General features: G+C 41.9%; 1 protein-coding gene across 15 annotated transcripts in view; it reads left to right on the top strand.

Annotated features, from left to right (window-relative positions):
- The first annotated feature begins 10,607 nt into the window (after window positions 1-10,607).
- The window catches only part of CCDC88A (coiled-coil domain containing 88A), a 69,318-nt gene continuing 53,285 nt past the window's right edge, over window positions 10,608-26,640 (top strand). For all 15 annotated transcript variants that reach the window (XR_010027222.1, XM_063152754.1, XM_063152757.1 and 12 more), the window contains exons 1-4: window positions 10,608-10,695; window positions 11,257-11,638; window positions 11,757-11,857; window positions 26,289-26,397. Coding sequence is in view for 14 of the 15 variants with exons in the window: in XM_063152754.1 (XP_063008824.1) it covers window positions 11,576-11,638; window positions 11,757-11,857; window positions 26,289-26,397 (273 nt within the window). In the remaining variant the exon portion in view is untranslated. The remainder of the gene's footprint in view (window positions 10,696-11,256; window positions 11,639-11,756; window positions 11,858-26,288; window positions 26,398-26,640) is intronic.

The following is a 26,640-nucleotide window of genomic DNA, read 5'->3' as shown; positions in this document are numbered from 1 at the left end:
TTAAATGGGTTTTTCTGCCAGGCCTTCACTGTTCACTCCAGAATACACAAGTGAGGAGCTCTGACACTAAGGGCAGGGAGCTTGGAAAGAGAAGTGACAGCTCCTGACAGGCTGTGGTGCTTGGGCTGGTTAGGAGCAGGTGGCTGGAGATACACAGGGCAAGGGTTATTATTTTCCAGGTGCACAGTGAGGGAAGTGTGCAGCCACAAGATAATCACCAACATCTCACCTGCAGGTCTGCGTCTTTGGGTGTGCACAGGAGTTGAGAGCTGGCAGATAAAAGGGATGAGAGATTTGTTATCAGGGCCCACTGCAGCACTTGCAGCTCCTCAGGGCTCAGCCATCCCTTGCACAAAGCTCTTTGAGTCCAATGCCACTCCTGGGAGCACAAAGGACATCGAGGCTCCAAGGGACACAGCAGATCCCAGAGCAAGCTACCCTGGCTGCTGAGGAGGCAGGCTGGGTGGGAAAGCACCAGGAGGGGTGCAAAGCAAAGCTCTGAGGCACAGATATCACAGGCAGTGCCAGCTCACTGCCCCTCAACCCCCACTTTGTACAGAGCAGCTGTGTGATACTGTGCCAGTCACTGCCTGCATCCTACGGCTTCAGATCCTTTCAATCAGCAGTAACTGAGCTCAGTACAATTAATTTGTTCCATTCCCCTGTGTGGGCACACCCTGGAACAGAAACAACTCTTTGATTTTTAAATCAGCAGTTCTCTTATGAGATTTTATACATTACACTTTCAGAATTTCTCATATGCTGTTCCTCTTATACTTTTTCCATGTCAGGGAAGTTTTGTTTTAACATGCCTTTGCCTTTTCTGCTCATAACATGGCATATCATAATAAATCTTGTTTATTTCTGAAACCTTTCTTACCTGCTGTTATTTCTGAGGACTTCTTCCCGTTTTCATCCTTTGAATCCAAGCCTTTTAATGTCAGTCTTTACTGCAAACCAGCAGTGTTATTTTTGGTAAGATTTGGTAGAACTTTCCCATTGCTTTGAGGAGGTGGGCATTTCAATTATGTAGGCTTAGGATTAGCCAAAATTACAGAGAGGTTTGGAAGGGACAAGGCCTCTTTGGATCCACATCAGCCTAATAAAAAAAATCTATAGAAATGCCATTTCCAACTTTCTGGGCCTCATTTGTAGGAAAAAGTACTAAGTTTAATTTCTAATTTTAGTCACCCTCAAGCTGTCTACTCCTATGCAAACATTTATATACAAAAATCCTCACGGGGGCACTCTTGGTTTAAGCACAATGTAGAGGAGGTGCAGTTTCATCTTGATTTTCCTTTGTAGTAGACTGACAAAAAAAAGCTTAAGGAGCTCCTAGGATGACTTTCAAGTCACAGTTAAAAATAAGTTAAAATAAATGTTACATAAGGTAAAGGAGCTTCAATTCTGTAATTCTGGTATAAAGCAAATCTAGTTATATAATCTCTACTGCCAGAATTTTGACTTTCAGTTAAAATAGGGCCATAGTAGGAATGAAAGGCCATTATGTAGAAATTTGGGATTTAGTTGACTTACCCGTCTCATTGTTTTTCTTATTTCTTGTGCAGCCATTATTTTTTTTGTATGTAAAAGAAGGGGGGAAATAAACTGTCCCTGTATGTGATGTTGTGGCTTTCCTGCTGTTACAGGTTATGATTATTCATATATTTTAATATATAACCCACAGTGACAGGGAAATCCAAGATACCTATGGGAAGAATTTATTTGGTCATTTGGAGGAAGCCTCCTGCTTGTGTCCATTTCTCAAGCCCACAACAATTGAACTGAAATTATTTCTGAATTTGTATACTGTTAAGCTTCTTGACCAGCTGGAGTTCTCTTTGTTACCAATGAGCAAATTTGCTAATTAATAAGCAAAATTATTAGTTGTTCAAAGAGCAGACATATCAACATATTATTGATCATAACAACACCCTTACCAAACAGCCCAAGAAAAATTAGCAGAAAAAGAAGAAAATGACATTAAACACCTATTTTTGCTTTTTTTTTTTGTCCTGCTGCAAGAACATTTAGTAGGTGAAACTGGACTGTGTCATGGGCTCTTGAGTGAGGAATTCCTTGGAAGAAACAAGCCTTGTATTCTTCACAAGAAGGATTAGCAGTCCCTAAATGCCTGACTAATTTCTTAAACACAGTCCATGTCGCTGGTACAAAGGGAACTGCAGAGCTCCCAATACTTCACTGCTCCCTGCTTCCACTTAACTGCATCGGGACAGAAGCAGGAAAAGAAAGAACTAGACAGGGCAGAAGAGCTGGGCTCGAGCAGTTATGAAGTCAAGTCAGTCTGAATCATTTGCAATGTGTGTTTCCACTCGGTGCAAAAGGATCGGCTCTGAGATGTTGTAAAAAAATCCCCACAAGCTGGAAGCGTGTCAGTCATCTTTGTAAAGGAAGTGTGGATGAGCTGGGGGAAGCGAGCAGGGAGCACAGAGGGATCACTTGAGTCAGAGGTGACTCGTGGGCTGTTCCACTGTCGGCACACAAACCCTGGGCAGCAGCTCCGTGTGCTCCGTGCCCCACAGGCAGCCAGGCTGGGAGAGCCAGGCTGGGAGCTCAGCAGAGGCAGGAGACCTCTCTGTGCCTCGGGATAATGGTTATTATCACTGCCAACACCCCTTTGGGGTGACTGTCAGCTTCAGCTATAGCACAAAATTGGCCGTCCTCGTTCGTTAATTAATTTTGTTTGTAAAATACTCCTCTGAGGGAGAGGGAATAAATGTTACCATTAAGGACTTAAATGGGCTTTCAGATGAAATGCCATAACCAGCTGCAGGTCAGCAACAAACCATTCTTTGTTAAGGTGTTTTCCTTTTGCAGAGATACAGCCTGAATAAGCTGAATAATCTCATCCTTTTAAGGCAGACTGTTAAGGTGGACTAATTCTGTGATGAAAAATATTCTATAGATCATTATAGCAGGAAGAAATAAATTTCAAACTATTCATTATTTTAGTAGAGCGTTTTCTGTGTGAAAAGGGCTACAATCTTCTACTTTGTATGGTAAATATATCTATTATATTTTAGTACTTTATATATTTTTGATTTGTTACTAATATTTCAAAGTAATAGCCTTAAGAGGAATTAGACCTTCTCTGGCCCACGCAAGAATTATCAAGCACTGAAATCAAGACTGATATATATAAAAAAATCAGAATTCCAGTCTTACCCGGGTTATTTTGTAAAAATCAAACAAATCATAGACTCTTTTAGATTGAAAAAGATCTGAGTCCAACCATTCCCCCAGCCCTCCAAGGCCACCACTAAACCACATCCTCAATGCCACATCTGCATGGCTTAAACCCCTCCAGGGATGGGGACTCCACCACTCCCCTGGGCACCCTGTTCCAGTAGCAATTTTAGGTAACTGCTTATTAATTTTAGCATTAAAAATAAGGAGTCAGTTAAATTGCTTCATAATAGATTTTAAAAGGCCCAGACAACTGACATCTCAGGATAAGCCTGAAATTAGAAGGAAATTTAGGATTTTGCTTAACCATCCTTTGACCTTTCAGCTACTGCATACTGTACACTTAATTCAGAAGTTGTTTTACAGAAGGAAATACAATATTGAAGTTCTTTCTGATTTTTATATGACCACCTTAGGGAAAAATGGAGCATTTTGTAGATACAGAAAGCTGGCAAGAAGAATCCACAGAGGGAGATATTTAGGCACTGGAATGGGATAGGCAGGAAATAGCTGTTGGTGACAGTGGTTTGCAAAAGCCTAAATAAAATGACCAAATGTATCACTGTGGGTTTTAGCAGAAGAAAAATTACCTGTTGTAGAAAAATGCTGCAATAAGAAATTTTAAAGGGTGGTACATTTGGATTTTTAAATGGCGTATGAGATGAACATAGGTAAGAACTCCAATTTTGTGTTTATCTCCAATCAAATTCACAATTCAGCTGGTGTCACAGTGAATTGAACCCTCTAGATTAATGCAAACAAAGGGCTCATGCAGTTAACAGGGTTTCTGAAAGAGGTGTGAGTGAGTAGGCTGTTCCCAGTTCTAGGTAAGCCAGGAATCCACCTTCTTTCAAGAACCTTCATCAGGAATGCTATCTAAAAAATATAATTATCATTTTTAAATCCAGCATTAATTACATTTTAATGACCAGTAGTTTTTTCTGTTAATTAGTTCATATATTTTAATATCCATCTTTTTAATGCTGTAAATAACTTGTGTTTTCTTGTTCTATAAGCTTGTCAAATGATTTTCCCAAAGGCAAAATAAGGATATCTTAAAAGCTTTTAATTGTTTCACCAGTATTTCATGGAGAGAAAAGCTGTTTTCAGAAGTAAATAATTGGACCAATAACCAGGGGTAAAATCAGACATGAAAATGAACAGGATAATCCTGAGGGAGGAGCTCAGAAGAGCAGAGGCTTGGACAGAAATGACTCTACTACAGCTGCATTCTTTGTGCTGTGCATTTTGTCATAACTAAGTCCACTCATATAAATGGAAATGTCAAGGACAGAAATGTTCTCCACCCAGTTCATTATTTCCTGACCTTGGGAAGAGCCACCTACAGCTGGTGAGGAATGCCTCTCTAATGAGACAGGCCAACATCAAAGGTGGTGCTGGGCTCTGGAACTGAACAACTTCTCCTGGGCTCAGAAATCTGGGTCTGGTGGCAGCACTGCCCAAGCTCTGGGGTCAAGTGACATCCAGACTGCAAAACCTGGGTGAAAGCAGGGAGGCACCAGCAAGAGTCCATGGCAAAGGACGGGGGCCAATTACCTGGGATGTGATGTTATGTGAAGGAAAGTAATCTTAATGCTATAATAAAGTAAAACTGGAGCAAATGGAGTTTAAGAGGTACAAAAGTCTTTCCCAAGCATAAGAAACCTCTTCTGTTTTGTGAAGCTGAATGGGGAGAGTGCTCCATGCAGAAGGAAAACACCAGAGAAGCAAACCAGCTCAACACTTCTGTACATCAGGGATCCCAGATGATGACTACAGGCCTAGTGCTGCAGGTACAATTCCAGTGTCTTCCTTTCCCAAGGCACAGCTCTGCAGATCCACAGGCAGCTGTGGCTGTAACAATGAGCAGCCTGGGCTGCACTTTGCTCCTCAGCAGAGGAAATGCAGAGTGTGCTCTGTAATTCATCTCTCTGACCCAGTTCATGAGAAATGCTGCTCGCCCTGGCAGCATCCCCTCTGACAGAAGGCATGGCAGCCAGAGCTTTTGCTCAGTCTCACCCCACTGGCCACGGCAGAAGTGAGCACCAGAGCCATTGTCCTGCTAACTGCTGCTCAATGCTTGCTCTTAGAAAAGAACAATCTATTTCCTTTATCTGCAGCAAATAACAAGGGGGAATTCACACACAGCGTTATTAGACAGTCTTGCAGCTCACAGATGACAGCTGGAAACAGATAAATGTTTTATTGGCTAAACAGGAAAAGGAGCTGAATTGTAATACTAAGTTCAAATTTCCTTTGAAAGGGAGTGTTTCCCTGACACCCTTTTAAGAGTTTAAACCTATGGAAAATCTTAGGAATGGCTATTAAATTTAAAAATCAATATAAATACTGGGTTTATTTCTGATCACATCAGTTGGCCTGCCACAGTAACATTCTTCCTGTCCAACTGATTGAAGAGTAACAAGAAGCTGTAGGCTCCTCCCTCCTCAGGTGAATCCCAGTATTAAATGGGACACTTTGACCAAATGTTTCACCTTTTTAGTATTGTCCATGTAGTCCTTGAAGGAAAGTGTGGCTATGTTAGGTAGGCATGGCTAGAAATGGTCAATAGCTGTTCTTGCAATGAACATTGTGCCTGACAGGAAATTCTGATGCATTTCACACTGGTACCCATACAGGATATTCTTTGTCTGCTGTCTCTGTGCTAATTTCTTGCTATTTGCCCCAATATCTGGGATCTGTAAAAAATCTTAAATGGACAACACCAACTTTCCCCAAGCTCCTACTGTTTTCTTCTTAATTTTTCACTCAAAATACCCTCATTTTGAGGTTACTTACCATTTTCTCAGGAAGTTCCCTGAAAGTTGATGGGGAATTTTGGTCGCATCAGAGCAGGCACTGTGGCAGGGAAGAAAGCTTCAAGAATTGTTGTGGAATTTTCAGCTCTTTATTAATGTTCTAGAGGGATTCCCCCTTCTTTCCACTCCTGTAGAACAAAAAGTAACTTTTAGCCTGCTGTATTTGTGGCACCTTTAGGAATTCGTAGCCATACTTGAAAAGGCTCAGCCCCTCAGTGCCCTTTCTCTTTATTGCCCCATCTTGATAGGGAGTAGGATTTGATAGGGAAATGGGATTCTCTGGGAGCAAACAGGACAGGGAAAGTAGCTGTCCTTGTTATTGACTTGCAGTTTTCATCACACACTCCTATCAAGCCAGCCCATAATCAGAGCATTTCAGAGACCCTGCTGTGGATCCCAAGCATCCATGTTTTTCCCTGTTCTGAGGTCCCACCAGGCAAAGGCTGTTAACCCAGCAGTGCTGCCTGGGAGGCAGAGCCAGCAGCGTCACCTCTTCCCTCTGCTCTGTGTGAGAGGAAGAGCAAACCACTGCATCTTGCATCAGCCAGAAAGGGAAGCTGGGTTGTCATCTACTCCCCAAAGTGTCCCCTCCCTTGGCTCGCTGTGGGCAGGGCTGACCAGAAATGATTTGACAAACCCTGGCAAGGTAAGTGGGGCTGGACGTGGTCACCCTTTCCTGCTGTCTGCAGATTCAAGGCATCAGGCTTTTTCTGGATGTTGTTTTTCAGTTTTTATTTTGCAATAGCAGGTACAGGAAATGATGCCACGAGCAAAAAAAAGTTCACTGAGAAGATGAAGTAACTCTGTAATTTGCAGATCTGGGATCTAGGCACAGATCATTTATAATTTCCATGTCTTCTGTGTAGAGTCTTTGTGGTACATGGAAGATATAGAAGGAAGGAGATGGGGGTGCTTTACCTGTACAAGAACAAACATGGCTCTTCTAACAACAAGGTCATCTCTAAATCTGTTAGCTCAGAAGCAGTGGGTGACACCCTGTATTAAATACTGACCGTGCTGCTCTAGAAAATGAGATGTGAAAGAACAAGGTTGTCCTCTATGCATTTTTTCAAATTATAAAAAGGATAATTTTTTTTGTTCTAAAATATTCCTGAATGTACATTCTTAGAATAGTTAGAATTCAGTTTTATAATAATGTTTATTCTCTGTTTCTGGGTCAGCTAACTTGAGTTCTCAACTTCAGCTTCTGGGATTGCCCACTGTAAGTGCAGTCATCAAACTTTCTTTTAGGAGCCTTCCCAGGTAAGAAGTGCTAAAACAATGCAGCCAAATATATCACAAGCTACAGGTTACAGTAATGCAGTCCTGTAGAGCTGTGACTTCTAAGTATTTCCTAGAACAATCCTCCTGGGACTCCTGATAGCTCCGCTGAAAATGAAAGCCTTCCGTATTCAGCTCAAGATCAGAGAAATAACTCGAAAGCCAAACATTTAAATTCATTTTAGGGGTTGTCTGTCAAACAAGGGCTGAGCAATCAAAGGCTGACAGCTTCCTGTCCTGGGGCGAGCTGTCTCACCTCGCTGGGGTGGCTGCAGTCCAGGTTCTCCTGGCTCTCACTCCAGTGCAAACACCTGCCCTGGCAGCGGTTCCTCCTGGCTGTGTCTGTGTGTACCTGAAAGGAGGTAAATGTTCTCACACTGGCTGGGACAAAGTGGCAGCTACTTGGGAGAAACTTCAGAGTTTCTTCACAGGTTTTCAGGGCTCTTAGTCTTGGAGAAAAAAAAAAAAAAAGAAAACAAAACTCAACCCAAACCAAAACCGAAAACAAAACTCCTCTGACTGCATCTGGATGCCTTCTCTGAAATGTTATCTTGTACTAATCTCCAGTTCAAATAGAGAACTGTAAATCATTGAGGTAAAACAGCTGACAGTACAATTCATTGCTAAAATGTAGCACTCTTTCTGCAGGAGCAGTGATCAACAGCAGTGCTGAGCACACAAGCCAACTGCATGATGTGGATGGAAGCAAAAAACATCTAAAACCATTTATTTCAATTTTTAATGCTAGGGAATCTCAGTATGAAATGGTTTCTGTGAGCCAGCTGCTGTTACTACTACATGGGCTATCAACTTCTACTGGCTGGGCTCTAATTCCTAGAAATTGCTTGATGCCAAAGTCATTACTGCCTAATTAGAGCCCAGAAGAAACAAGGGGATGAGGCAGGGAAGTTCCATGGCACTGTGGGCACAGTTGCATGTTTACAGGCTGCTGCCAGCCCAGGGAGCGCAGCAGTTGGCTGGGCAGCCTGGTACAAAAATGCTTTTGTGGCTGCCTTGAAGGGCTGGGAGTTTATTGCAGTTATTTCACCCATGGATCACCAGGTTCTTATTCAGAACCAAGACTGCAGGGTTTTCCTTTGCCCTTCCTTATTTCTTTTGTTTCACAGGAGGGCTGAGTTCACTCTAGGGATCTGTGAGAATCAAAGTCATTTAACTATGCAACTTTGTCTAAATTTTAAAAAAATCCTTAGAATGCAAAAGACAGACTAATATTACAAGGTCCATAATTAATTTTTCTAATCTGTTACTTAGGCATTCTGGGAAACAAGTCATTATTGGAATTGGGTTTTTTCCCAATCTTGGACATTAGGAAAAATGTATATCTGGTATTTAGGTTAAGGACAACCTTATCTGTTTAGCTGTTACTTGATTTTTTTTCAAAAGTACTTAATTTCAGTCACTTCTATTGCAATGTTTTGTGGGATTCAGTTTTTTGATTTTTTTTTTTTTAATTAGGTGTGCAAAACTAAAGCCATTTGAAAAAATGCTGCTGCAATTTAACTTATATCACACAGAAGAGAAGCTGGATTTAGTTTGAGATTTTGTAAAATGCTTTGCCTATGAACCACCTAATGTATTAAGCAGATATATCCATGCATATTAATGCAGGACTGAATACCGAAAGCACAAGAAGCAGGAGAAGGCTCAGAGAAGGGACAATGATCAGGCCAGCACACTGCTTGTGTGATTCCCCACAAAATCCTTCCAGAAAGCTGGATTTTACCTTAACATGGCTGCATCTGAATTCCACCTTCTGAGGAGAAAACCTGTCCTGCTTCTGGATTCCACTTCCTGAGGGTAAGAGTTTTTCTCCTCACAGGCACCTTTATTCTCAAAAAGGGAAATGGAAGAACATTTCAGTCCTGCACTGAGTTTTTCCCTCATGGGCCCCTTTTTTTTCCCCAAAGGAGAATGAAAGAGCATCTTTTCCTCCCACACTTTTCCCCTCATGGATACCTTTACTCCCTAAACGGGCAATGGAAAGTAATTTCTCTCCCACACCGAGCTTTTCCCTCACAGCTCTATTCCCCAAGAAGGGAATGGAAGAGCATCTCCTTCCCACCCTCCTCCGCTCACGGGCATCTTTATTCCACAGGAGGGGAATGCAAGAGGATATTCCTCCCTCCCGTGCTGAGTTTTCCCCTTACGGGCACCCTTATTCCCCCAGGGGGAATGGAAGAGCCTCTCCCTCCCGTGCTTCTTTCCCCACCTTTATTCTCCTAAAGGAAACGGAGAATATCCTTCCCGTGCCAAGTTCTTCCCCCACCGGCACCTTTATTCCCTAAGGGGGACTGGAATAGCATTTCCCTCCCTCACACGCTTTGCCCTCACGGGTACCTTTATTTCCCAAAGGGGAAAGGAAGATCATCTCCTTCCCGCCCTTCTCCCCTCATGGGCACCTTCATTCCCCAAGAGGTGACTGGAAGAGCCTCTCCCTCCCGTGCTTTTTCCTTCCCTCACGGGCACTTTTATTGCCCCGAAAGGTAATGGGAGAGCATCTCCCTCTTTCCCTCCCTTTCACGTGCTTTTCCCTTTACGGGCCTGTTTATTCTTCCAAGGGAAATGGAGAATATTCCTCATGCGCTGAGTTTTCCCCTCCCGGGCACCTTTATTCCCTAGGGGAGGAATGGAAGAGCATCTGCCTCCCTCACACGCTTTTCCCCTCACAGGTACCCTCCCTGAAGGGAAGAGCATCTCATTCCCGCCCTTTTCCCTACACGGGCACCTTCATTGCACAGGAGGTGATTGGAAGAGCCTCTCTCTCCCTCTCTCACGTGCTTTTTCCCTTACGGGCACTTTTATTCTTCTGGGTTGAGATTCCCCTCGCGGGCGTCTTTATTCCTCAAAGGAGAATGAAAGAGCATCTTTCCCTCCTACACTTTTTGCCCCACGGGCATCTTTATTCTCCTAAGGGAAATGGAGAGTATCCCTCCCGCGCTGTTTTCCCCTCACGGGCATCTTTATCCCACAAGAAGGGAATGGAAGAGCATCTCCTTCACGGGCACCTCTATTCCCCCAAAAGGGGGATTGGGAGAGCATTAACATCCCTCAGGGGCACCTTTATTCCCCGAGCGGGGAAGGGACGACGCACTCTCTCCCCCTCGCCGCACCGAGGGCTCAGCCGTGCCCGCAGCCGCATCGTGCGCGCGCGCGCCGGGCGCGAGTCCTGCAGCGGTTTGGCCGCGGCCCCGCCCCTTTCTAATCGCGCCGCCATCCCCGAGCGGCGGCGGAGGGATACCCGGCTCTGGGCGGAGGGATCCGCTCGCCGGAGCCGGCGGCCGGACAGGGAGGGCGGGAGGCAGGCAGGGAGGGAAGGAGGACGAGGACGAGGCGAGCGATGTGGCGCGGCCGCGCTGGCTGAAGCGAGGTGGCCCCGCAGTTCGGGAGGACGGGGGGTGGGGAGCGGAGCGGAGCTGGAGCCGCGGGAGCGGCGGCGGAGCGGCTGCAGAACAGCTGGGGAGGGGTCGGGGGGCGCTCCGGGAGAGGCGAGGGGAGAGCGGAGCCTGAGGGGAGCGGCCAGCGCGGGGGAAGGGCGAGGCTGCGGGGCCGGGCGGCGTGTGCCGGTCCTGCCGCTCTCTGGCGCCGTAGTTGAGTGGAAAAGGGAAGGGATAGAAAAGGGAACTGATTTAAAATAGCCCCCGATCCCTCCGGGGGCCGGTTCCCCGTCGGTGCCATTGCGGGGGGGGGCAGCGGGGCTCTGGTGCAGCCGCAGCCCGTGGGGCTTGGCTGCGAGAGGGGCGGGGGGCGCTGCCCTCGCTGCTCCCCGAGCCCGGGCTCTTTTTGTGGGGAAGGGGCAGCATGAGCTCGCGGAGTTTCGCTGGAATTTCTCCTTCCTTTCTAAGGCGCTGCCGCTGCTGAAGCAGATTTTTCCTTCCTCTCTTTTTTTTTTTTTTTTTTTTTTTTTTTTTTTTTTTTTTGTCTGATGCAGAATCCCAGTAGCTAGGCAGCCTCCCTCTTTTCTTTCCTTCCTTCCTTCCACCTCTTCGTTATGTAGGAAGGGAGAGGCATCAATGGAAAGGCTGAGATACGCGTAGATGGACTTTCGGATGCATTTTTTGTTGAAAGAGGAAGATAAATCCCGCTTGCCAGTGCACTGACTTTTGTTGGTGTTGCATCGCTTGTTAAAAATGGGGTTCACTCGCTCCAGCTGAATCCTTGGAGCATTCCAGAGAGTTGCTGCAGTGAAGGACTTATCTCGATTTTCTGCATCAGAGGAGCTGCATTGATGTTAACCATTTTTTTGTAAAATGGAGAACGAGATCTTCACACCCCTTCTGGAGCAGTTCATGTCGAGCCCTCTTGTCACCTGGGTAAGCGTTCATTTTCCCCTCACACGTTCCTGGTTTGATTTGCTCATTGTTTGAGAAGAGCCTTGCGGCAGGGGAGCGAGCTGGACTCGGTGTCACGGTGCTGCTGCTTCTGTTCCAGGTGAAGACGTTCGGACCGCTGGCTGGAGGAAATGGGACCAACCTGGAGGAATATGTGGCGCTGGTGGATGGAGTGTATCTGAACGAAGTCATGCTGCAAATGTGAGTGTGGGCAAGCGCTGCCTTGGGGTCATTTTTTGCTGGTTTGTTTCTCTTGTATTTTTTTGCCGCCTTATGAAAAATCCTTTCCCCCCTCTCCCCTTGTTGACCTTGGTAAATTACTTTCATTTGTGCGTGACCCGGTCATGTGGTGGGATCGTGGCAGATCCCGGCTCCGCACAGCTGAATGTCCGAGCAATGTATTTGCAGGATGTATAGTGTGATACAGGCTGAATCATCATTGTAGAACTTACTGGAAAATGGGATGACTCTAAATAGTTTCCCAGATTTCCACTGAGAGGCATAAAAAAGGTTCATCCTGCTGTAAGTCGTGCTCATAAAGAAAAATTTGGAATAAATTTGCTTGGCTAATAAGGTTCTAATCCATATCTTGGTGCACGTGACATGCAACTTAAGGATGGCATGGAACTCACACAGGGCTGTTCATGAGCACAAGGACTGCCCTTAAACTCCTTGCTCTTCATCTTCCACACTTCCTAATTAGACTAGATAGCAGTTGAGCAGTAAAGCTGGTGCTTTAATTGTGAGTGTAAAGTGTTTTCTGGCTATAGCCTACATGGAGTTATAAACTGTTTATTGAAAACTCTGCTTGTCAGAAAAAATCCTTCACAGTGGCTCTCTGTTAATCATAATCTTGACTGGAATGTTGCCCACTACTGTCATGCTGGAGAGTAACACTTGTCAGGTGTCTAGTGATATAATCATAAAACTGTTACTAGTGCAAAAATTTCTGCATACCTTTTTTTTTTTTTCCTTTTGATATTTTGAGTCCCTGCAGAGAAATCCATCCATTTTCTGTGTAGGTATGAAAAGCTGTGGGTTTATGGCCGGCTGGGTACATCCATCAGTGTGTGAGCAGCTTGTGCTGGCAGCTGTTCCTCAGGAGCACTGCTCAGGGATGGGCATCCTCCTGCTCTGTTCATCGCTTTTATTCATGTTTAGTGCTTTAAAAGTTACTACCCTTGGTGTTCAGCCTGTGTAATGAGTCTGTGTCAAAAGAGCAACACTTCACCACATTTAGGTGTGAATTCACAGCCTTTTGAAACCAGAATTTCCTTTGTCACCTATTTCTGTACAACTGAGACTCCTAAGTCTCCTATTCACTTCTAATACTCTAATGTTGAAAAACATGGAAAACTTGGTGGAATGGAACTCTCTGGAAAAAAAAATAAATTCTGAGTGGAATCTGGCACGCTTTAATAAGAATTTCAAGTGATACATTTCACTGAAGAATAGTATTTTTATTTTATGACTTCTTTGTTTTTTTTCTTGGATTGCATGGAGTAAGTAGATTGTCAGCTGTGGCCATGCATTTGAGATGTAGAACTTGTATGGGATAGAAAAGTTTGACAGCTGGAAGGCAAATTTAGCACTGGAACAATGTGATTTTGAGGAATATAGTCTTAAACTTTTTCCAGCCAATTTTTTAATACTGAGTATAAATTGAAGCATGTATGTAAAATGGAAAACTGGAGAAGGAACATTCCCATGCCTGAGGCACTGTGTGTTGGATTTGGCTGTGACTTTGTGCATCCTTGACCCTGTGCCATGATTACTGTGCTTAGGGAGCATTGGGTGTGTATGTGTAAAAAAATACACGTTGGAGATGTAAATTTTAAAAAAAAATAGGTTGGTATTCAGAACAGTGAAAACAGTGAAATGTGGAAAAGCATTGGTATACAAATAAAATTAATTTTAGGAATATGTCACTACACTGGAAGGTCTTGTGGGAGCTGAGATGTAGCATGCTTGGTTACTGCTTAGAATTGCCTCTTAGAACTCTGCTCATATTTTGGGAAAGTTCAGTTTGTTTTGGGTTTTGTGCCAGGATTGAAATAGGGGAAAAATTGTTTCATGTTTTGCAGTGTGGTCCTGTCTGTGGTGAAGTCACTGTGGAAACCTGTGTCAACTTTCAACCCTGTACATTTTGAATATCCATCTGTTAAGCAAGTGTCTTAATTTGCAAAAACACTTCCAAGATGCAGCTCTAACTAATCATCAAAACAGATTATTAACAGTTTTTATTTCTCTTTTAGTTTCCTTTTATTCTTTACTAACATATATTGAGGAAATGTGGCAGAAAAATGTGTGTCATGTGACTTCAAAGGAAGGGTGTTTTTTGTCAGTGTTGGGCTTGGGGAAGTTTTTTTGGTTGTTTGGTTTGTTTTGTTTTTAAAGCTCAGTGACTTCACTTGAGAACTAGAGGTCTGTGGTTTGGAGCTATGGCAGTGGGGGCTGTTAGAGGTGCTGTGGTCCTGCTGTATATATACTTTAATTCTTACTCTTTTCTTGCCAAATGTTGAAAAAACAATTTCTGTGACCATAAAAGTAAGTGTTAATATTGGATTAGGCATGGTTTGTAAACAGTTACACAGTCCAAAAAAAAAAAAAAAAAAGTGGCTTTGTTAGTTAGAGAAGGCTTTTTGTTCAGTTAGAAAAGAGTTAATCCAGCCCTCCATCATCTGCAAGTGAGGGTCCAGCATTTGGTTCTCCTTGTCTGGATCAACTTTATTTACAACAATTGTAATGATTCAGACAGGGAAGGGAGGTGTCAGCATTGGGATGGTTGCAGGATGCTGCTGGTGCTGAGATTTGTCAGCACTGAGTTTATTAATACCTCATCCATGGGAGAATTTGCTGCATTCCTGGTATGATTTTTACCTTTGGATGTTGTGGGACATGTGAAAAATAACCCAGATTCTGTTCAGTGACCACTTACATGTGAAGGGCTCTTCCTTGCTGGAGATGTTACAGGCCAATTGATATTATTGTTTTTAATTTTACGTTTAATTAAGGAGATTCCCAGTGTTTATAATATTAGCTCCTAACTTGGGAGAATGTCTCTAATTTCCTGTTTAAATTTAGGTCCCGTGCTTCAGGAGTATCCGGTTACTTACCTTCTGCTGGGATCACTCAGTATCTGATTCTTGTGCATAGAAACCCATCTGTCTTCCTAAATCTGAGCCTTTATCTCTGTGCTCTTTGATACAGAAAAGGGGTCATGCATCTTGGAAATAAATCAGAGCACCAGAGATGGCTGCACTGGTGTTGTGCCATGGCAGGGAGGTGGAGCAGCATGCCAGGAATGCTTCATACCTTCACTGCACCTCTGTGTCACAGTGCTTCTAACTTTATATTTATATTTATATTTATATTTATATTTATATTTATATTTATATTTATATTTATATTTATATTTATATTTATATTTATATTTTGCTCCTAGGCTGGATGGAATCTGTTGTGTGTGGTGCTGAAATAGGGAACCAGGAGCATTCAGTGGATTAGTCACCTGTTGCACACCCAATTACAGTTGCAGTAAAATAATACTCAGTTGTCCTGGAGATATTTTTCCAGATCCTGATTAACATCACCTCAGGTTTTTTTTAATAGCACTTTGCTGTTTATAAACTCCTCTGATCCAAAAAACCCACAGTATTTTTACAGAAACACTCATTTTCTGCATGATATTTATTTCCATTTTTGATAGGTCTTGTTCTCTCTGAATTCCAACAGGATTGGGTAAGAAAGGATGAAAGTCTTTCAGTATGAGCTGTGCTTCCCAAACTAACAAGAGTCTTGCTGGGTGCTTTGAATAAAAAGAGACAGCTGCAAGTACTTACAAGATTGGGGCTTTCATTACATTTACCACCACCATTAATATTTGGTCAAGCAACAAAGACTTGAAACAGTATTTTAGCTTTAATTGTTTTACATTACTGTGCTTTGTATTTGTGGAAATAAATCTGGTTTAAAGGAAGTATTGGACCCAGACTGTGTGCAGGGCTGGTAACGTACAGAACCAAACTCTGGAACTGAATTAATTTAATCCACTGTCTGGAAAACCTGGCTGCTTTCATCCATCCCAGTGTGCCTTTTATAACTTTGGTCTTCATTACATAAATTAAGTGATACTTTCCATATCAGTCTTTGCATCCAGACACGCTGAAAACTACTTCAAAGATGCAGTCTTTCATTCTTCTCCTGGGTTTTTCCCCTTTTACCGTTCTCCCACTGTTTTTTGGTGACTGAATCCACTTGCAGGCCTTTCACAGCATCAGATTTTCCAGGTGGACTGGCTGCCTGGTGGTGTGTGCCTAGAATGTGGACAGCTTCCTTGGCTGCTGCTCTCAGCCCTCACTTGTGTGCTTTTTTCCAAGCACTTGAGCTTGCCAGCCCATAGTCCTGGCTTGCCTATATCCCCCTGCAAACTGGACTCTGTCTGCAGAGCTGGAGCAGCTGCCAGGCTCTGTGAGAGAGTGCAGCCACTCCATCCTTTAACTCCTTCTGGGAAGAGCAGCTTCAGCCAGGCCCTGCCTGCAGGGGGAATGGAGAAGAGTTTGGAGCAAAAGGAAAAGGACTTTGGCAGCAGAAGTAGGAATGTGTGTTTTAGAAAAAGGTCAGATGTTATTAACAGATAATATTATTATCCACACATTTATCACTTCATGGTGTAGATCCACACTTCCCAGACGTGCTCTGTCAGGTTTTCCACAGGTGCCAGGTGTCACTTGGATTTGTGAGAGTTGTTGCTCCCAGGGGTAGTTCTGCAGCAGCAGGGCTGAGATTTTCTTCAGGAAGGCTGAATTTGTAACAGTCCCTTTTTTATAAAGAAGCAGATTCTTTAATAAGTGATCCAGCACAATGTGCAGCAGGACTGTTGGAATTAAACTCTTTTGGTTAGAGAAGAGCAAATGTAGTTCTTAGTGTAATGGTGAATGATTTTAGATGGGACCATCAGCTGCAGTGAGCTCTGAATTGGGCAGGTGAGGTGGACACAGGCTGATCCCTGCACCTGTGGGTGCTTGGGTTTTTGGTAGATAGAGGGGAAAATGCATGGGATGAACATGGCATGCTTCAAGCACTTGATCTTGGCCTGTCTCTGTTTTGCTAGTTTTTGTTATGCTTTTGTACCCTTTTCCACAGCTGATGTCCACTTGCCTTCATCCTGGCTACCCTGATTTATTTCTCAGCAGGAAACTACTCTGTAGTTCACTCTTGTTCTGTGCAAAATTTTCAGTATTGGGAATTAAATCCTGTAACCTTCCTTTACACATCCACTTCTGTCCTCTCTCCTTCATGTGCCATCTTGGTTACCTTTCTTTGACTCTGTCTCCTTATTTCTTTTGGTAGCCTGCTACTGATCCCCATCCTTACTCTAGGTTAGTACCAGGGAATAAAAGCTGAATTTAAAACTATTTTTTAATACGTACAGTGAATTTTGTTAAGCCTGTCAACCCATTCCATAAATAGCCCTCTTAGATGTAATATCAAAATAACTTGTCTCAGCATTGAAAGCATTCTGGCAAGGAGAGAACATACATTCACTGTGGCTTTGCAGTTCCTTTTTCAGAGAATTTTGCATTTCACATTCTACATGCTGTTTCAGAGCACTCCATGAGAGTAAGAGCAGCAGTAAAATCCAGTTTTAAGTTAGTACAGACACCTGGCTGATCAGCCTGGACCCTTCAGTGGCAAGGCTGTGCTGCTTTAGGTTTCATGGGGATGCTGGTTTCATGCTCTGGCGCTCTCCACCACAAACCTTTGCAAAGTATTGCTGTGCTCTCATCTTCCTTTGAAAACTAACCCAGCTAACTGAATTTGGGTGCTAAATCAGGCTCATCTTACCTTACACCAGATTTGAGATTTACTTCTAGATTTTCTTAATTTGTTTCTTCTGCTAAGAAGGGACTTTGAGTTTTGTGTTTGTTCATATTTTTGTTCCTCCTCTTTTTTCTCTAAGCTAAACAGCAATTTGTTGCCCTCCTTGTCTTTTGTAATGCACCACTTTTCCCTAGGTAGTAATTATTTAGGGATCCAGACATTTTCCAAGATGCTGCTTTGTTAGAGCACGTGACCTCAGTGGTCAGAGATTATTTGGGAATAACTGTGGGAGAGTGTCTGTGTTTGTTTGCTTTGTTTCAGAGCCCAGCCTTTATCCTGAGGATGCTCCAGAGGCAGTTGTTGTTGAGCACTGTTTGCAAAATGCCTCCCTTTTGTTTAATGGGATGAATTGAAGCGAGGCTACTGCTTGACCCAAGCAAAAATTGCCTGCTGTTGTATTTTGGGATGGGAAATTGTAAGGGATGAACCCATAAATGGTGTCTGTTGTATTCCTGGCCATTGAGTGAACCTTTGTGTTGCACATTTAGAGACACTCCAGTACTTGCTTTCTTTCCTACAGTGACAGAAGACAGTCCACTTAGGTTTATTACAGAATTTTATCTTGGTTTAAGCTTCAGGGAGATATTTGCTCTAGTTTTTCTCTGTGTGGTATCTTTGTTTTTCTTAAATAGGCCCCTGAGCAAAAAGTGTCTGCTGGAATTTCCTGGTAGTTAGGGAATACACTTGCTGTACATTTGGAGTGTTGTGTGTGCTGGGCAAAACCAGAATAGAGATACTGGGAGATACATGAGAAAATGCAGGCAAATATCACATTGTCACTGGTCTTAAAATGGGTGTAGAGAAAGATGAAAATGTGTATTTTATTGTTAATCAAAAGATGTATTTTATTATTAATCAGTTACTTAGGGTTTATTTCCCTTCACAAGAAAGGAAATTATAGTCATGTTTCAACCAAAAGTATTGCATGGAAATCTGTGGTGCTGTTTTTACAACTGAAGACCTTTCTAGTCACTGAAACTGCAATATTTGTGCAGCTTTGGTGCCATCACACATCAGCATTTCCTGTAGTTGTTAATGTTGAGTACTGAGGTGTTTACCTGTGGTCAGACTATTTGTGACCCTGAAGTGAGAACTAATTTTCTTGAGAATTTGTAGCTTCAGCCAAGTTTAAGGTCAAGAGTAAAATTAGTGAACATTTTTCCAAGTCTTTCAAAGGAGAAACAATTTCTGGTAGTGCAAATAAAGTTAAGTACATACTGCTGTGGTGCTGTTAGTTAGGATCCAAGAAAAAAAGAATTGTCCTTGCAAATTCCTCTTAAAAAGTTTTTTTTTCAGCTTAAATTAAAGAGTCTGCATAAATGTGTATTGCTTTTAAATACTTCATAGCAATTTTCCCCTATGTTAATATTTTAAATGTGGCAGTGCCTGTGTGAGAAGCTGATGTTACCATTGCTGGGGATGGGATGTTTGGATGTTTGCAGAGCTCCCCTCATCAGTTGCTTTGAGGTGTTAATCACAAAGCCAAGTAGTTCTCAGCTGCTCTGCTTTTTGGTACTGAGCTGAATAGGTTTTGAGAATTTGGACTCATTTCAGAAGTAAAAAATGTTGGCTCTGAGAGGGAAAATAACAGGCAGTGCTTGAAGTAAAAGTCAGAACTTCAGACTTCAATATCCTCAGTATTTTGCTTCTGTGGCATGTCCATGTTGTTGCTTTCCTGACCTTTGGCCTGTACACTCTTGTCCTTAGGCACCTGTTGGATTTAGTTTAATTAGGAAAATTGTGTGGTCCAAGCACTACAGCAATTTAATTCTCCCTTTTCAAATGAAATTTCCTGCTAAACCTTCTGTAGTTAAAAAAACTCTTCAAAACCAACCAAGCAAACTAACAAGACGTTCCTTGAAAGATATTTACATTTGCAAGGTAGAGTGTGTTTGTCAGACTTTCTGATTCTCATGTCTTCCTCACTAAAAAAATTTTGTTTGTTGATGTTTCTTCTGGGAATTCTCAAATTTTTAATACCTAGGTGTGTTTATTTTGTGTGTTAAGTGTTCTGTGCTGCTCTGAATCCTGTAGATTTTATTTATTTTGTGTGTTAAGTGTTCTGTGGTGCTCTGAATCCTGTAGATTTTCCTTCCTGTGAGTGCCACTTGTTAATCTGGTGGCAGCCAGATTACCTCTTGCCAGCTGTGCCATTCATTGATTTGTTGTGAGGAGCTCAGCCAGGTTACTTGGTGTGGTCAGCAGTGACTCACTAGGTTCAACTTTTGGCAGAAAGCTTTGGTTTTTTACATACTACCTTTTAGTGTGATGGGAAAAGAATAGTCACGGTGAAACAATAGTAATAAAGTTATTTCATACTATTTGATGGAATATCTCATAAAAGGAGCAGTTCAGAGCATGGATGGCCTTAAAGACAGTGGAAGGTTGGAACTGAGGGTCTGTCACAGACACCTTTTATGAAAAATCCTTTCCTTAGGATTTTTTTTTCCTGAGAAGCCTCAGGAACAAAATGTGAACAATGGTTATCTGCGGCTGTGGAATGCAACAGGTGCATCTGTGATTGGTCTCATGTGGTTGTTTCTAATTAATGGCCAATCACAGTCAGCTGGCTCAGACTCTCTGTTCAAGACACAAGCCTTTGTTATAATTCTCTCTATTCTTAGCCAGCCTTCTGATGAAATCCTTTCTTCTGTTCTTTCAGTTTAGTTTTAATATAATATATATAAAATAATAAATCAAGCCTTCTAAACATGGAGTCAGATCCTCATCCCTTCCCTCATCCTCAGACTCCTGTGAACACTGTCACAAGGGTCCAAGGTTTTGGTCTTTGCCACAAGGGTTTGCTTAGTCCCAGATGTGTTTAGTCAATGACAGGCGAACTGTTTTACCTCCTTTCTTGTTTTCTCACACATTTTAATCACCTGCCTACATCTTCTTCAGTGCAGTTAGGGAAAAGAGATCAAAAATAAATCTGGGCAGTTCTGGACTTTGTTTAAACCCTGGGAAGAAGAAATGAAAGCTCAGTCAGCAGACCTGTTGAATGCCCTGTGGTTGAGCCTGGCTGTTGGCACATTCCCATGTCCCTGCCGGTGTGGGGCTGTCGGGGGATGTCCCTTCACGCTGATGGGGACCAGGCAGTGGCTGTGGTGTGCAGCAGGTCCCCATCCCTGGGGCAGGGAGACACAGGCAGGACACAGCTGCAGCTTTTCCAGCACCCTGCAGCCTTGAGGAACCATGCAGCTTGAGCAGTTGAGCTGCTCAGATGCTGAGGCTGGCAGAGGGCAGCTGTGTGCGTGTGCTCACTATGCACAGATCTGTTCTTGGCTGTGCTCCCTGTGATCCCACCAGCCACTCTGTTTGGGTCAGGCCACTTGGTCGTGGTTTGGTTGTTTTGTATTTTTCAGTAGGCACAGGGCTTCAGCCTCCTACCAGTTGATGATGTTGGACATAATCCTAGGAAGTGGGGTTTTGTGCAAGGGCCAGAAGACTTTTGATGTTGGGCCTGCTTCCTAAAGCTCCCAGGATCACGAGGCAGCAAAGTTGGATGCAGCTGTTGGACTGCTGGCCCTCACAGGCAGCCCTTGCTGAGTGCAGAGTTAGCACAGTGCCCTTAAATGAGGTATTAATATTGATTGTGGGGCAAAGTTATCTCAGTGTTTGGGGTGTCTTCAGATGTTTGAGCGATGACCACCACTGCATTGTTTGCTGCTAAGCAGTATTGTCTCAAGGATAGAAATACAGTGTTCTCCAACTAAAAGGTAGATTGTAAAATGTTAAGCAATTTGAAGATTATCCATTATTCTCTAGTGAAAGCTCCATGGTTATTTTCACTTTTTTATTGTTTTGTCAGTAAGAGGACACTTCTGTATTAAGTCTCTTTGTCAAACACATTTTGAGCATGCTTATTATTTTTGTGCCAGCAGTAAATAATGAAGGTGCTGCTTTATTAGTTGAAGTCTATCCCAGAATTCTTTTATCAGTAATTACTGAAATATTGGACAGATATCTCAGCATTCCAGTTAAAAGGACTTTGCAGAAAATAAATCTTATTAGGCATGCAGCATTTATTTGTACAAGTGAAGGTGCTGCTTTATTAGTTGAAGTCTATCCCAAATTTCTGTTATCAGTAATTACTGAAATATTTGACAGACACCAAGAATGAACCTCAGCATTCCAGTTCAAAGGACTTTGCAGAAAATAAACTTTATCAGGCGTGCAGCATTTATTTGTAGAAGTGAATGCTGTGCTGCTGTAAGCTGAACCACAGGGTAGCATTTCACTGAACTCACCAAACACATTCAAACAATGGTATATTTCAAATTAGGGAGCGTTATGATACCAGACTTAATCATTAAGTACCATCAAGGAACAGATGGCAGGGGAGGACACAACTGGTTTGCAGTCTGCATAGATTTAAGCACGAGGCCATTAAGCTATCACATTCCCATTTCTGATAGATTTTGGTCAATGAAAAATTAAAGACACATAATCCCTGATTATGTGAAGTCTCAATCTGTGATTCATGACACTGGTAGTATTTCAAAAATCACTGAAGTTCCCTGTGTAATCAGGAGTTTTAAACTAATGCATTATTGGGATAGATGCTCCTGTCTGCTTTTATTGCTATTGAAATTAATGTATCTTGTCATAAGTAGGTTGCTCTTAAATGTAAAATTGCTTCGGGGCATCTTTTACCGCTCTGCTTCCTATCGACTTCTAGACAGATTTGCCCTATTTTGCTGGGCTGTTTGCCACTGAAGCAGCTCAGTATCCCCACCTCATAAAAGGAGCACTTCAGAGCAGGGATGGCCTTAAAAATGTTTATAGCAGCCACCAGAATCTGAGGGTTTTAAAAACACAGTTTTAAGACGCTGCTTTTTAAAGCTGTGTCTTAAACTGGCAACATAGGCCTTTTTATCTTAAATTATTTCATTTGCATCCTGTATTTCCATCAGTTTATTTCAGTGTCATTGGACCTATATACTATTATATACTGTACTATTACTATTATATACTATACTATTATACACTATACTATATACAAATATACTATTATATACTATTCTTATATACTATTATGTACTATTCTAGTAAACAGAATTGTTTTGCACTAATAAAATCATAAACACTTTACCGGTCACAGAAATTCAACAGTTCAATTTATGGGTATAAGTTTAAATTAAAATCTTTAATAAATTAGTTTTCCAGAAGTGTAAATGAGTTTAGAGTTGCTCCTAGAAGGTTCTGGCAGTTCATGTTTAGAATTTTATCTTTCTGTATGAAAAGTAGTTGCACATCAGACTTCATGCTTAGTAAAAAGTATTTGTATGCCATGACTTGGACCAGTCTGAAAAAATACAGTTTTACAAACCACATAAAATGGGAATGTGCAGCCAGCATCCTGCTGTATTATTCCCTCTTCAAGAGGGACAAATCAAGATATCAATACTTGAGATGATGAGCTATATTGGCTAAATAAATAATATTTAAAATTCTTTTTAGTGGATTAACAAGGTTGGAGTCTTTGAGAAAGTGAGACCTGGTTATCAGTATTGGAAGTGAAGGTGGGTTTAGTTGGTTTTCTTTTTTTTAAATTTCCTGTTCCAGGACCTAATCATGGTCTTTTCATAACCCTGGTGTGAGGAGGGACCTGTCAGGTCTGTGCTGGGCTGTTCCATACACAAACCTTACAGTTCTAACACAATCTGAAAGGTAGAAATAAATCAGTGCCTGAAGATGAAGGAGCTCTGCTGAACACCAGCACAGAGGCTGCTTTGGGGGAATCCCTCAGTTTCCAACATTTACTTTTCAGCACAGGATCATTTTAGTGGGTAGCCTGTAAACAGTCTGTGTTTATAACCATTTAATGGCATAATGTGGTTAGAAAAATCTCAATTACTGCAGCACAGAGGTGAATGAAGTCTTGTTTGCACTGGAAGGTGCTGAGAGCAGGATTGCACTCTGGCAAGCAAGGGAAACAATTTTTTTGTCCAATTCCCTCATCCTAATCATGTACTAAGATGACATTCATTACCAAAAACCAGAAAAAGGAATCTGCTACCAATAGTGAGTTATTACAAATTTAAAATGATTGGAAGAGAGGAGTACTGATATCTCACTGCCTTGATTTTATTGAACCTTAAAACCAGTGGGTTCAACTTCTTGTTCCCACTACCTGCTTCTAAGTTCTGCTGAAAAATGTTAAGGGAACTTGGAGTTTGGGGTTTCTGTTGGACCCTTTGCCATAATCTTTTGGAAAAGTTTAAAATTACTAAAATAATTTATTTCTGTGCACCAGGCTGTCCCAAGGCTGACATTCTGATTTTAACTGCTGGTCATTTGCTCCAGCAGAGCATCTTGAAACTGGCCAGTGGAATTTTCCCAGTGGTAAAAATGCAGCTCCAGAGCACGTCTGCAGCCCAAGTGTTCCCAGCAAAATTCACAATCTCAGTAAACTGCTTCCTGCAATTTAAGCCAACAATAAAAAGCCAAACCAAAACAAAAAAAGCCTCCAAATTCTGTTTTAAGCTACAGGAATGAATCATTTGGGCACTAAGCTTGTCATGGAGGGAGGTGAGGTTGTTACAGCAGCCCTTCCCTGCTGCCTGGGCTGATTCTGTGGTGTCATGAAGATCCAGTGCCATGCAAATATTGAAGTTTTTGTTCATCCAGGATCAATCTCAATATCCTAATGCAGCTTTGGAAATGAGAAAATGGAAATCCTGAGCTTTTATGACGTTTGTGTTCTGAGTTCTTGTGGTTGCACACTAATTTTGGTGTTGATGCTAAAATAAGAGCTGGCACAACATCCAGGAAACCCCTGTGCCCTGGTTAGAGTGCTCTAAAGGGACAGGCATCTGAAATGTGTGGCTGTGGAAATGCTGCTGAAGATGATGAAAAAGCCAGAGATAATCCCATGGTCATTAAGATTAAAGATGAAGATTAAGGGCCCAAATCGGCCTTTTGGAGATATGCATGCAGAAATTGGAGACTTCAGCTGATCTCTGTAGGTCAGCAGGATTTATTGTGGATTTTCTCTGCTGATTTTAACAAATTTGAATGAATTCAGTGTGGAAAGGAGTCCAGTTCTGTGCATCTGCTAAGCAGAATTATTTTTAGCCCATTTGGTTGCTTTTACAGCTACAGGTTGGCTGATCTAATAAACCCAAGGTCACATCTCAGTCACATGGTTTGGCTAATATGTTCTAAAATTTATTTTAATTGTTTATAATATTTTTAGGAACATGGTGATGAGCATTTAGGAATGAGGCAATTACCCATGTCCTAATTTTCCTAGATTTATAATAATAAGTACAGAAAAAAGATACTGGGTCTGCTGCTTTTCTTTAGGAATGTCTGGGTGTTGGAGGTGCATTTTTTATATGACCTGACTTCCTTTCCCAGCAGTGGTTTTTCTATTACTTCTATTTGTGTTTATAAGCCAGGAAATGCTGATAGCAATAAACTGAAGAAAAGACATAAATATATCTATATTTTTTTAAATCTAATATTCTAAGTTTAAGCTTGCTGTAAAAGGCAAAGTTTGTGTAGGTAAGTTATATATAAATGAAAAATATGTAATTTTTGTACAGAGAGTATTGAAACTACCAATCAAAGGGATAAATTGCATCAGAGTAAGTCATGATACCACAATATTCAGGTCTTTTTTGTTTTATAGCAAATAACTCCTCTTGCTGCATTTGATTCTGACTCTAATCCTCTGCCTGTCAGTGAGTTATTGAATTCCATTACTTTTGCACATTACCAGGATCATTCTCCATTGCCATAGCATTTTTTGAAGGTTGTTCTTTGGGGTTTTTTTTTCTCCTAAAGTTTGCCAGTGGCTGTTCTGGAAAGTGTATTCTGTATTCCATTGTTTAAATCATTAATGCCAATGTTGAATAAAACCAGAGCCAGCAGACACATATCCCTGCTGGGAGCCCTGGTTTGACAGGGAGAAATTGGTGGTTTGTCTTTGAGTGCAGCATCCCAGCCAGCTCTCATTTATCTGGTAATAATATCATTAAAGAATACAATAATACCATTACATATCAAAAGTTGTGTTGTGCAACTGTATCAGGAATCTATAAAAGTGAGAAACTTCACATTGGCCATCCCTTAGGAATTCTTCAAACATTTCAAGGGAGTGTTATGGGATGTGCTTTGATTCTGCACGGTTTTCCATGGGAAATCCCAGTGAATGGCTGTCCTGCTGTCCTTTGTGTGTTACAAGGTATTGAAAAGGGTGACTCATCTGCCTTTGCTCAGATCCTTTTGCTTTGGGAAGGAAAAAGTGATTGATTTCCTCCCTGAAGCCAAGACAAACCAGAGAAAAATCTGCTAGTATACGATAGCACATGACAAAACCTCCAATTAATAATCCCTTTGTTGTCACATTCCAGCAATCTGTAAATACATTTAAAACAGTTTAGTGTGTTAGCATGGTATGTTTCATATTTATCATCATTCTAAAAGTTAAAATTACATTTTATACCTAATAAATACCATCATAGAGCCACCAACACTTTCCTGTCAGAGCCATTCCCTGGAAGTTGTGGTGGCTGCTCCCAGTTTCAGGCAGCAAACAGCAATGTGAGGCTGGCTCTGTCAGAGACACATTTCAAGCTCCTTCCATCTTCCACAACTCCTTATTGATTTGTGGAGGGAAAAACAAGGCTGGTTATCAGGACAAGGAATGGCTGTGCTGGCACATTAACTGTACCATTTGTTTTAGAGACAAAGCTTTAAAGATTCAGTGTGTTTAATGTCTTCTTTTTTCTTTTTGCAGCAATCCAAAGTCTGCTAATCAGAGGATAAACAAAAAAGTGAACAATGATGCATCATTAAGGATTCAAAATTTGTCTATTTTGGTGAAACAAGTCAAAACTTACTATCAGGTCAGTAACAGTTTGTTGTGCTATGTTTTGCCTGGAATTATTTCTAAATTTTCTTCTGTAGTTATGGCTTTAAGGGTAACAGGTCAAATTTCTTATCAGTGTTCACAGGTATAAAGGTGGTGTGGACACACTTTTGTATGAATGGTAATCTATTTACAGAATCTGTGTGTACAATTACTCCTGTGGTTGGTATTTTCTGAGTTGAAGCAAGTTTTGTGCCAGTGAGAGATTATTACATGTGCA

Source organism: Melospiza melodia, chromosome 3 (assembly GCF_035770615.1).
Source record: "Melospiza melodia melodia isolate bMelMel2 chromosome 3, bMelMel2.pri, whole genome shotgun sequence".
Lineage (NCBI taxonomy): Eukaryota > Metazoa > Chordata > Aves > Passeriformes > Passerellidae > Melospiza > Melospiza melodia.
The sequence above is the reverse complement of the archived record's forward strand: the minus strand, read 5'-3'. Positions and strand labels throughout refer to the sequence as shown.